This window comes from Nerophis ophidion, linkage group LG29, assembly GCF_033978795.1.
Source record: "Nerophis ophidion isolate RoL-2023_Sa linkage group LG29, RoL_Noph_v1.0, whole genome shotgun sequence".
Lineage (NCBI taxonomy): Eukaryota > Metazoa > Chordata > Actinopteri > Syngnathiformes > Syngnathidae > Nerophis > Nerophis ophidion.
In genome coordinates this window covers 4,500,474-4,513,199 of record NC_084639.1, presented here as the reverse complement: position 1 = coordinate 4,513,199, position 12,726 = coordinate 4,500,474, and the positions used below count along the sequence as shown (strand labels likewise).

The 12,726-nt window shown below is 44.8% G+C and overlaps 1 protein-coding gene across 1 annotated transcript; it reads left to right on the top strand.

Annotated features, from left to right (window-relative positions):
• Window positions 1-1,402: 1,402 nt before the first annotated feature.
• ndufa1 (NADH:ubiquinone oxidoreductase subunit A1) lies at window positions 1,403-3,460 on the top strand. Its single transcript, XM_061892008.1, has 3 exons — window positions 1,403-1,609; window positions 1,720-1,809; window positions 3,337-3,460. Exons 1-3 carry the CDS (start codon window positions 1,508-1,510, stop codon window positions 3,355-3,357), a joined length of 213 nt encoding a protein of 70 aa, XP_061747992.1. The 5' UTR covers window positions 1,403-1,507; the 3' UTR covers window positions 3,358-3,460.
• The last annotated feature ends 9,266 nt before the right edge of the window (window positions 3,461-12,726 follow it).

Genomic DNA, 12,726 nt, shown 5'->3' with positions numbered 1-12,726 from the left:
GAGTCACACATTAAAAGCGTTACTAAAACGGCCTTCTTGATCTCCGTAATATCGCTAAAATTCGCTCCGTTTTGTCCACTAACGACGCTGAGATCATTTTTCAAGCGTTTGTTACGTTTCGTCTCGATTACTGTAACGTAATATTTTCGGGTCTCCCTATGTCTAGCATTAAAAGATTACAGTTGGTACAAAATGCGGCTGCTAGACTTTTGACAAGAACAACAAAGTTTGATCATATTACGCCTATACTGTATATACATATATACCTATTATATATATATATATACCTATACTGGCTCACCTGCACTGGCTTCCTGTGCACTTAAGATGTGACTTTAAGGTTTTACTACTTACGTATAAAATACTACACGGTCTAGCTCCAGCCTATCTTGCCGATTGTATTGTACCATATGTCCCGGCAAGAAATCTGCGTTCAAAAGACTCCGGCTTATTAGTGATTCCCAGAGCCCCCAAAAAAGTCTGCGGGCTATAGAGCGTTTTCCGTTGGGGCTCCAGTACTCTGGAATGCCCTCCCGGTAACAGTTCGAGATGCTACCTCAGTAGAAGCATTTAAGTCTCACCTTAAAACTCATTTGTATACTCTTGCCTTTAAAAAGACCCCCTTTTTGACCAGTTGATCTGCCATTTCTTTTCTTTTTCTCCTATGTCCCTCCCTCCCTTGTGGAGGGGGTCCGGTCCGGTGGCCATGGATGAAGTACTGGCTGTCCAGAGTCGGGACCCAGGATGGACCGCTCGCCTGTGTATCGGTTGGGGAAATCTCTGCGCTGCTGATCCGCCTCCACTTTGGACGGGACTCTCCCTACTATATTGGATCCACTTTGGACTTGATTCTCACGGTTACGTTAGATCCACTATGGATTGGACTTTCACAATATCATGTTAGATCTACTATGGATTGGACTTTCACAATATCATGTTAAATCCGCTCGACATCCATTGCTTTCGGTCTCCTGGAGGAGGGGGGTGGGGTTGCTCACATATGCGGTCCTCTCCAAGGTTTCTCATTGTCATCATTGTAGACGCCCCGCTGGGGTGAGTTTTTCCTTGTCCTTATGTGGGCCCTACTGAGGATGTCGTTGTGGTTTGTGCAGCCATTTGAGGCACTTGTGATTTAGGGCTACATAAATAAACATTGATTGATTGATTGATAATATCAAACCATTTTTTTTAGATGAGTTAACTCAACCTCTATTGTCCTCAACACTTCCTTCAAGTATTCTCCTGAACAAAATACATTTGTATCATCTAAACTAATAATTAAAATATATTATGATATACGTAATAAATATCCCGCGTATATTTTTATCTTATATTCTAGTTTTTAGTGATATTTATGTCTGCTAATATCTTATTCTGAAAATTCCAGAGAGAGACATATTTCTACTTCCGCTAGAGGAAGGGCTTTAGTGGGGGCGCCATCTTGATAGCTTCCTAGCAAAATAAAGTTCAGCCAGTTAGGTGGACATTTAAATCCCCCCCTGCCACGATGTGGTATGAAATCTTACCCGGCTTCGCCATCATGACAGTTTGTCTGATCATCCCCGGTGTCGCCACAGCGCAGCTCCATAAGTTCTGCAACGGCGGGAAGGTGAGTAGCATGGCAAAGGGAGGATGCTACAAGCTAATGCTAACATGACCCTCAAATATTGTCGTTATTTAAAAAAATATATAATATATAATTTGTGTCATGTCACGTAGGAAAAAAGAATCGCCCGATTTCCGTGGCAGTATTACTTGATGGACAGAGACCGGCGGGTGTCGGGAACCGGAAAGTACTATGATTCCAAGGTGAATATATTTGGCTGTTAGCATTAGCAGCATGCTAACACTAATAAGCCTGCTAACTTAAAGGCATACAGAAATGAGATGTTCTTATTTAAACGGGGATAGCAGGTCCATTCTATGTGTCATACTTCATCATTTCGCGATCTTGCCATATTTTTGCTGAAAGGATTTAGTAGAGAACATAGACGATAAAGTTCGCAACTTTTGGTCGCTAATAAAAAAGTACCGGAAGTAGCAGACGATGTGCGCGTGACGTCACGGGTTGTGGAGTGCCTTACATCTGAACATTGTTTACAATCATGGCCACCAGCAGCGAGAGCGATTTGGACCGCGAAAGCGACGATTTCCCCGTTAATTTGAGCGAGGATGAAAGATTCGTGGATGAGGATAGTGAGAGTGAAGGACTACAAGAAAAAAATAAATAAAACAAGACGAGGGCGGTGGGAGCGTTTCAGATGTTATTAGACACATTTACTAGGATAATTCTGTAAAATCCCTTATCTGCTTATTGTGTTACTGTGGTAAGCACAATACTAATGGCTGCAAATTTAATGTCAAATCAAATGTTTATTGGATTCATCCCTATAGAGTGTACATCCACGACTAAACTACTGACTAAACTATTACCACAACTTTGTTTACTATTTATAAAATATAATAATGTAGGGTTACCTGGAACTTGAAATAGGGCACCCGGCTTGAATCCACACTTCCCTCGCCAAACACCTTCGTTTTCCAACCCTCACGCTTCGATAAATAGGCCTTGATGCCATCTACGCAGTGTTGGACTGTTTTGCTGTTAGATCGCGTCCAAATTTGCAAAGTGCGCGAGATTGGTGAAATGCTTACAACATTACTAGTGTTTTAGTGAGATTATATAGTCATACCTGAAAGTCGGAGGGGTGTGGTGACCGCCAGTGTCTCTGAGGGAAGCCATGGAGCAGCCAATGTCGCAGCTGCCTCTTTGACAGCTGCAGGAAGAACAACACAAGCTCCGCTCATGTTTACGGTTATAGCCGACTTATTACCACAATTTTTTCACCAAAAATTGCCGGTTGACATGTGGTTGACCGCTCTGTTCCATATTATAGCTTCACAACAAAGAAAGAAATACCGGCTGTGATCCACCAACAGCATTCTTATTTGTAGTCTCCATTATTAATTGAACAAATTGCAAAAGATTCAGCAACACAGATGTCCAGAATACTGTGTAAAATATGCGATGAAAAGAGACGACTTTTAGCTGTGAGCTGTGCTGGAATAACATGTCTGCTCCAACCGGTGACGTCACACACACGCGTCATCATACGGCGACGTTTTCAACGGGAGAAATTGCAATTTAGTAAACTAAAAAGGCCGTATTGGCATGTGTTGCAATGTTAATATTTCATCATTGATATATAAACTATCAGACTGTGTGGTCGCTAGTAGTGGCTTTCAGTAGGCCTTTGATGATGCCAGAACTTTTTGTTCTTTATTTAATGTCAAATATCAGCAACGCCAAAAGCTGAACTATGTTTTCCTCTACAGGGACTTGAGAACATCAACTGATGACAAGAACCACCACCTTTGGACTAAAGTCACTTGTTGTACATCTAATACTTGACAGCTGTTTGCCAGTTCATGATATCAAATAAAATGTTCCAAAACTGAATATATTTGACTGGCTCATGTGTTGAATGTTATTATCCTGAAATACTAGTGATGGGTTGATAAGACGTCATGAAGCGTTTGACACTTTGCAAAACTGTATTGATCCTGTGTCACTAAATACTGACATCTGCAGGACATTAAAAATCCCTACAGGCAACCTATGGACCGACTCAACTGACACTGATTTTATGACCTAGTACAGGGGTCGGCAACCTAAAATGTTGAGCTATATTGGACCAAAAATACAAAAACATGTCTGGAGCCGCAAAAAAATAAAAGCCATATTACATACAGATAGTGTGTCATGAGATATAAATTGAATTAAGAGGACTTAAAGGAAACCAAATGAGCTCAAATAGCTACAAATGAGACATAATGATGCAATATATACATATAGCTATAGCCTAAATAGCATGTTAGCATCGATTAGCTTGCAGTTATCCAGTGACCAAATATGTCGGATTAGGACTCCACACAAGTCAATAACGTCAACAAAACTCACCTTTGTGCATTCATGCACAACGTTAAAAGTCTGGTGGACAAAATGAGACAGAAAAAGAAGTGGCATAAAACACGTCTTAGAAAGTCGGAAAAAGTTATACATGTAAACAAACTACGGTGAGTTCAAGGACCGCCGAAATTAGTAGGACAAAACGGCGCTCGTCAAATACTCGAATCAGTGAGGCATGCTTAATAAAAACAGTGTGCTTTATGACAATTAGGGAGGTTTGTGTCATGTTTGTCCTACAGAAACTATATTAAAACAAATATTTTTTATATTTTTTTCCCCCTCATCTTTTTCCAATTTTCATACATTTTTGAAAAAGCTCCAGAGAGCCACCAGGGCGGCGATATAAAGCCCCCTGACTTAGTATATACAGTAATATAAACCATGTCATTGTATTTCATTTAGGATTATTTCGTATCTTCATTTAAATAAAAATATATTTTTATCTTTTTTAGATACAGTCAATAAATAATGAGCCTGGCAGTCCTTGACAATAAAGTTCAGCAGAGCCTCATCCACATCTGCTTCCTGGTAGCTTGATGGTTAAAAATAAGATAAAGAAGAAGGGAATTAATTATCAAAAAAGAAACGGAGTAAGTTGTAGAATGGCTGTATACCTGAGTTTATCCCGGGTGTCTCTGGAACTTCATTTTCATGCCTGGCCCTATAATGCCTCAGCACTGAGGAGGTGGATTTGTTAATGTACGACAATGCTGTCGTACAAATGCGACATTTAACCTGCAGAAAATATGAATAGTAAACTAAGAATCATTTTGAAGAGATTTTGAATTCTAATAGATCAAGTGGAAACTTTGACAAAACAGGATAAAACGACAAGGAATTGAACACAAATACCTTTTTTTCCCCGATATATGATTAAAATATTCCCACATGGCGGAAATCTTTCTTTTTGCCTGAGGCTGCTCAATGATCGCCGACGACGATAATTTACAAATGACCACTGTCACAACCACTGGCTTGTTAGTGGCTGTAACATTAAGGGAGACCACACCGATTTGTACATTTTAGCCAACAGATCTTTTATTTACAACATGTATCAGTGATCAGTAATGTGAATTAACCAAGGAATGTATCAGTAAATGAGTGTTGTCCCAAAAGGGTGTTAGTGTGGTGCTAATCCCGGCCGTCGTTGCCGTGACCATACGGTCACCAAACGAATGTGCCTGTGGGACGAGAGAGAGAAAGAGAGAGAGCATGAGAGAGAGAGCATGCTGATGGGAGGCCTTTTATAGGCCGCCCAATCAGCAGCCCTCTGAGATGTTGCACGTCTTCACAGACCAGCTCCACCTGCGGGTCGGAGGACCAAAGTGCCCCAAACACTAACCGGCAGCAACCGACAGCTCCACCTGCGGGTCGGAGGACCAAAGTGCCCCAAACACTAACCGGCAGAGCCGGGCATGACATCCCCCCCCTTAAAAACAGAGACCCGTGTTAACTGGGTCTCTGAAGCACCATCAAAAAATAGAAAACCAAAACCTACAGTAGCCCCAGTAGCTATATTCTAGTCCCAATGACGCACCTCCCCTCCACCCCAGACCAACCAGAACCCAAACCATCCCAAACACCCTCCTTACCCTCCCACCTTCCCTGCACCCAGCAAATCCTGGTACCCGGACAGCGACCTTTAAGGGAAACAGAGAAAAACCGCAGGTTAGGAGTGAGTGGAGATGATTAGACCTCCTGGTCCAGAGCCCGAGAGAGCGCATCAGCCATTACATTTTCCACCCCGCGAATATGGCGGATCAACAGGTGGAATGGCTGCAGAAACAGTGCCCAGCGCAACAGGCGCTGGTTGGTGGACCCTTTGAAAGACTGTAGAAAAGTGAGAGGGTTGTGATCTGAGTAGACCACAATTGGATGGAGACCCCCTCCCACATAGACTTCAAAGTGTTGCAATGCCCAAATCAATGCTAATGCTTCCTTTTCAATCACTGAATAATTAAATTGGTATTTGTTGAATTTTTTTGAAAAATAGCAAACCGGTCTGGCTACTCCATCATCATCAGCCTGTAGGAGGACCGCACCTGCTCCCACCTGGCTTGCATCCACCTGCAGCTGGAATGGCAGATCCAGTTTGGGTGCAGCCAGGACCGGAGCTGATGTTAACAAAAGCTTTGCATTCTGGAAAGCCTGCTGACACTCCTCCGACCAAATGAATTTGGCGCCACCCTTCAACAAATTGGTCAGAGGAGATACAACAGTTGAAAAATTGCAGCAAAAATTGCGGTAGTACCCGATCATACCCAAAAAGCGCATAAGTTCTTTCTTCGTCGCCGGCACAGGGAAATTATCAATAGCTGCCACCTTTGCGTTAACGGGCCGCACCATCCCCTGGCCGACTACTTTACCCAAATAGACGACTGTGGCACGCGCAAACTCGCATTTCGCTAAATTTACTGTGAGGTTTGCTGCCACCAACCTCTGGAAAAGCGCTCGAATGCGAGCCAAATGTTCGTCCCAACTGTCTGAATGACAAACGGCGTCGTCCAAATAAACCGCGCACCCCTGCAGCCCCCCAACGACCCTATTCATGAGCCGTTGGAAGGTTGCAGGAGCATTCCGCAAACCGAAGCTCATTCGAGTATACGAGTACAAACCGGAAGAGGTAATGAATGCAGATATCTCCTGCGCTCTCTGCGTCAAAGGCACTTGATAGTAACCTTTCAATAAATCAAATTTGCTGACATAACGAGCACTCCCAACCTGATCCACACAGTCCTCGATACGTGGCAATGGAAAAGAATCTGGTCTAGTCACAGCATTTACTTTCCTATAATCCGTACAGAATCTATAGGTGTTATCTGACTTTTTCACCAGTAGACATGGCGATGCCCAACTGGAGTAAGATGGCTTGGCGAGACCATGATCAAGCAGATACTGCACACTGTCCTCCATACTCTTCTGTTTATCGGGAGCCACTCGATAAAATCTTTGTCGTATTGGGCGGGCCCCCTGTGTGTCAATGTCATGTTCAATTAGTGTGGTACAGGTTGGAGTGTCGGAAAACAAAGGCAAAAACTCAAAAATCAAATCCGACAACTGTTTACGCTGTACCTCACTTAAATGACCGAGGAGACTATCTAGCTCCTTTAACTGCTGAGTATTATCTAAGCGCCCGTGTAACACTGAATCATCAGGTGCGCGCACGTCATCCCAAGCTGCCACCTCCGGCCAGTTGAGCGGTTCCCCAACCCCAACGGCTAGACCCACTGGACTCGCAGCAATCCCACCCGCCTTGTCGGAACCTGCAGAGTGGTAAGGCTTGAGTAAATTCACATGACACAGTTGCTGTGATCGTTTACGATCAGGAGTTGACAGTAAATAATTGAGATCTGACACTTGGCTCATAACCGTAAATGGACCAGAGTATTTTGCTGTAAATGGTGACCCCGGAATGGGCAGCAAAGCTAAAACTTGATCACCTGGATTGAAAACTCTGATCTTCGCTTTACGGTCATAACGCAGCTTCATTTTCACCTGAGCTTTAGTCAAATGCTCGGTTGCTTCTTTCCATGCAAGCAACAGCCTACGACGAAAACCATCTACATACTCAGTGAAACTGACGGGAGTGTTCTGCAGATCCAGATTGGCATTTAAAACAGACAGTGAGGTCCGGACTTTGTGGCCAAAGACTAGGTCATTTGGACTAAAACCAGTGCTTTCTTGAACTACACCACGCGCAGACAACAAGAGCCATGGCAACGCCTCCTCCCAATCTCTCCGCATCTCAACACAGTAAGCGCGCAAGAGAGACTTCAACGTGGCATGCCAGCGCTCCAATGCCCCCTGACTCTGTGCGTGATACGCGCTGCTCAAATTGTGCTTCACCTGCATCGACTTCAACGCTGCAGCAAATGTTCTGGAGGTAAAGTTAGACCCTCTGTCGCTCTGAATTACCTTTGGAATGCCAAAGACAGAAATGAATTTAGACAAACATTTCAATATTGACCTTGTGGTAATTGTTCTCAAGGCATACGCTGCTGGATACCGAGTGGCCTGGCACATGATGGTAAAGAGGTACACACAACCAGATTTCGAAGGGGGTAGTGGACCTACACAATCAATAATGAGATGCTCAAATGGTGTGCCAACAGACGGAATAGGTTGAAGTGGTGCAGGTTTAATGGGAGTACTCTGTTTCGCAACCTGGCAAACATGACATGCTTTGACAAATCTAGATACATGGCGTTTCATCCGTGGCCAGTAAAAATGTTCCAAAAGACGTCGGTAGGTTTTCTTAACTCCAAAATGCCCAGACTCTGCTCCATGGGCTGTTCTCAAAATCAAATCACGGTATTTGTCAGGTACCATCACTTGAATCACCTGACCTGCCACTTCAGGATCAACACCTGGCAACCACGTATGCAGCAAAACGCCATTCTGAATGAAGTAACCCATCGTTGGATCAGTAGAAACTAAAGCAAAATATTTCTCAAAGCTCTGATCATTCTTTTGTGCCTCAATTAAATCTTGACATGACAGAGGTTCGGGCAGCTCAGGAACAAAAATAGGCACCGATTTGGACACATCCGACGATTGCGCCTGCGTGCGAGACATTGCCCTAGTCACAGCACAAGCAGTAAACACTTCTGGGAATTCTTGACAACACGCGTCTGGCTCCTCTACAGATAGCGGTACAGGTGTAACAACTGGAGGTGAAGAAACTAAACACCCACCCAAATTGTTCCCCAGAATTACATGAATATCCTGCATAGGCAGAGACGGTCTCACAGCAATAGTCACCTCCCCATTCACAAATCCTGAACACAAGTGAATTTTGTGCAACGGTACAGAAAATGACTGCATGCCTATTCCTCTAATCAAAACACATTTCCCAGTGTCAGATGCTGTGGAAAATGGCAAAACTGCTCCAGAAATGAAACTCTCAGATGCCCCAGTGTCTCTTAAGATTTTAACTGGAACTTTTTGTGTCTCTCCAACCAATGACACCCAGCCATCACTAATGAATGGAGCGAAATCAGACGCAGCTGACTCTACTGATTTCGTCTGCTCGTCTGACACAGATGCACCATCTTCAATCACTTGCTCACAATGAACTTCCAAACGAGGTAACGGTGTTAGATCAGAGACGCCAAAATCAACTGGATGCACAACAGAAACACACCCAGCTACCTTGGCATTAGATTTACGGCCTTTCAACAGCGGGCAGTCCTTTTTCCAATGTCCCTCCTGCAAACAGTAATGACATTTATTCGTCGGGCTTGGGCGAGATTTGCTACTTCCATTATCAAATTTAGGAACATTACTGGAATTGCCATAATTGGATCGATTTGAACTACGACCATAACGAGGAGGAGAACGTTGTGGAGGAGAACGAGCAGGATCATAATGTTGGTGGCTATTATACCGTGGAGGACTGCTGTAAGGCTTACGTTTATGAGTCAACACAAAGGTATCAGCAAGCGAGGCTGCCTCCTCCACTGACTTTGCCTTTTGCTCATTAATGTAGGTTGCAATTCGATCTGGTACAATGTTCTTAAACTGCTCCAAAATCAACAAATCACGCAAATTTTCGTAAGTTGAGACAGACTCTGAAGTGAGCCACCGGTTAAAATAAGTACTCAACTCTCTTGCCACTCCAGCATGGGTCTGATTAGCACGTTTACGCCAGTTTCTGAAACGTTGTCTGTAAGCTTCTGGATTCAGTTCATAACATTTCAAGACCGCTTTTTTCACCTCAGCATACTTGTGCCTATCAACAGGTGTTAATGCCAAGTATGCCTCCCGTGCGCGTCCTACTAGTACAGTTTGCAAAAGCACCGTTCTATCCTCTTCACTCCACTTTTTGTCAGAGGCCATCTGTTCAAACAGTGAGAAAAACACGTCTGGGTCACGTTCGTCAAACTTTGGAACATACTTTACCATGCTATCCATACTTGACACGGACAGATTTCCACTAATCTTACCTTCTGACATTAGTTTCAAACGATCCTGTTCAATTTTAATTTTCTCAAGCTGTACTGTAAGGTCCATTTCACCTTTTTTCAAATCCATTTCTTTTTCAAATTTGAGTCTCTCCATATCTGCTTGCTGTTGCAATTCTCGTTCCAATTTGATTTTTTCCAGTTCAAAAAGACGTTCTTTCTCCTTAGCCTGTTGCGCCCACTCAAATTCAAGGGCCTTCATCTCTCTTTTTTGCTCAAAAGTCAGTATGCCTACCCTCTCTGACTGCATAGGCTCTGACATACCCTTCACATGAGCGTCACCACCTTTTCCTGAAGGCAAAATGCTCTGCTCACACAAAAACTCGTGAATGGAGTCACGCAAGGGTCCCTTCTTACCAGTTCTAATGGCTGATGACAATTCCATGCCATACTTTTCTGCCAATTGCAACAACTGTTCCTTATTAAGGGCAAACAACAATTTCTCAGATGGTGCTTCCACAAAAGCCTCCATCCTGCTCAACCCAGGCCGTCAGTACCAATCTGGCTACTGTACCAAACCAACAATGAAACTACTGAAAAAACAACCCAACCAAAAACTAGCTCTAATTACGCTAGGCTCTCTCTCTCCAACCAATCTAACCAGGTCTCTAAAACATTACAGTTATGTTAACACAGCAAACTAACCTCGGAGCATCCCCCTAAACATTTTCCCCCCACTAGACTAATCTATTTTCACACAGAGCCCGAGGACGAGGATCATTTACTCACCAATACCTGTGGAGACGTACCATCCCGACAAAGCCGATTCAGCCGTTTCTCCAAGGCGGTGCCCTCGCCCAGGCTCTGTGACAGCAGGAACCTAGAACCCGTACTAGATGGGGATAAAGGCGACAGCTCCTAAAAGGCTGAATGCAATGCTACAAACTGCAATGAAACTCAACCAAGATGGCTGGAACAAACAATTCAGTGTCTACCTACACTTGCACGGTCAAACAAAGCCTCAAAAGTACAAATCAGTAGATCCCCCAATTAACTAACTGATAACAGGCCCCAACTGACTATCAGCAGTACACAATTAGTAACTCAGCTCTACTCACCTTCCTACGCTCCAAAAGCCAGTAGAAGGAATACTCAATACAAAGAGCTCTACGCACCTTCCTACGCTGCCATAGCCAGTAGAAGGAATTACCATAGCCTAAAGTTACTACCAAAGATCGGACGAGCCCCCATATGTCACAACCACTGGCTTGTTAGTGGCTGTAACATTAAGGGAGACCACACCGATTTGTACATTTTAGCCAACAGATCTTTTATTTACAACATGTATCAGTGATCAGTAATGTGAATTAACCAAGGAATGTATCAGTAAATGAGTGTTGTCCCAAAAGGGTGTTAGTGTGGTGCTAATCCCGGCCGTCGTTGCCGTGACCATACGGTCACCAAACGAATGTGCCTGTGGGACGAGAGAGAGAAAGAGAGAGAGCATGAGAGAGAGAGCATGCTGATGGGAGGCCTTTTATAGGCCGCCCAATCAGCAGCCCTCTGAGATGTTGCACGTCTTCACAGACCAGCTCCACCTGCGGGTCGGAGGACCAAAGTGCCCCAAACACTAACCGGCAGCAACCGACAGCTCCACCTGCGGGTCGGAGGACCAAAGTGCCCCAAACACTAACCGGCAGAGCCGGGCATGACACCACCGACAGAAGTGCGGCGATTCTGTTGGCAGCAGCATCTCGTTGACAGATGCGCTTCCTTATAAACACAGTTTGGCGCGCAGGCGTCAGTTCGACACAGTTCGCGTATCGGTCACGTGACCAAAACAGCTCATGATCGGTCACGTGACTTTCTGAAAGCCGTATGCGCACCGACACAGGGTTTTTGCTCTATGAGCTTGATGCATGCGCCGATGCATCGGTGTTGCCGGACCCATCACTATGAATTACACTTTTTACAAGTATAGGGCCTATGAATTTCAAATATACATCGTGACACCAAAAAGGGAATAGCAGTAGAAAATGGAGGGATGGCTATTACTACTTCTGCCCTTTGTCACCGATTCTGTTCATAACTTTTATGGACAGAATTTCTAGGCCCAGTCAAGGCGGTTTTGGTGGCTGCAAGATTAGGTCTCTGCTTTTTTGCAGATGATGTGGTCCTGATGGCTTCATCTGGCCAGGATCTCAGCTCTCACCCGAGTGTGAAGCGACTGGGATGAGAATCGCCACCTCCAAGTCCGAGTCCATGGTTCTCGCCCGGAAAAGGGTGGAGTGCCATCTCCGGGTTGGGGAGGAGACCCTGCCCCAAGTGGAGGAGTTCAAGTACCTCGCAGTCTTGTTCACGAGAGAGGGACAAATGGATCGTGGGATCTGTGCGGCGTCTTCAGTAACGCGGACGCTGTATCAATCCATTGTGGTGAAGAAGGAGCTTAGCCGGAAGGCAAAGCTCTCAATTTACCGGTCGATCTATGTTCCCCATCCTCACCTATGGTCATGAGCTTTGGGTTGTGACCGAAAGGACAAGATCACGGGTACAAGTGGCCGAAATGAAAGCGGGGCTCTCCCTTAGAGATAGGGTGAGAAGCTCTGTCATCCGGGAGGAACTCAAAGTAAAGCCGCTGCTCCTTCACATGGAGAGGAGCCAGATGAGTTGGTGCGGGCATCTGGTCAGGATGCCACCCGAACGCCTCCCTAGGGAGGTGTTTCGGGCACGTCCGACCGGTAGGAGGTCACGGGGAAGACTCAGGACACGTTGGGAAGACTATGTCTCCTGACTGGCCTGGGAACGCCTCGGGATCCCCCGGGAAGAGCTGGTTGAAGAGGAAAGTCTAGGCTC

Excerpts from the sequence above, each read along its gene's own strand:
- ndufa1 (XM_061892008.1), top strand. The coding sequence starts at position 1,508 with ATGTGGTATGAAATCTTACCCGGCTTCGCCATCATGACAGTTTGTCTG. Across the intron at positions 1,610-1,719 it reads AGTTCTGCAACGGCGGGAAG|GAAAAAAGAATCGCCCGATT; the intron begins GTGAGTAGCATG and ends CATGTCACGTAG. Across the intron at positions 1,810-3,336 it reads GAAAGTACTATGATTCCAAG|GGACTTGAGAACATCAACTG; the intron begins GTGAATATATTT and ends TTTCCTCTACAG.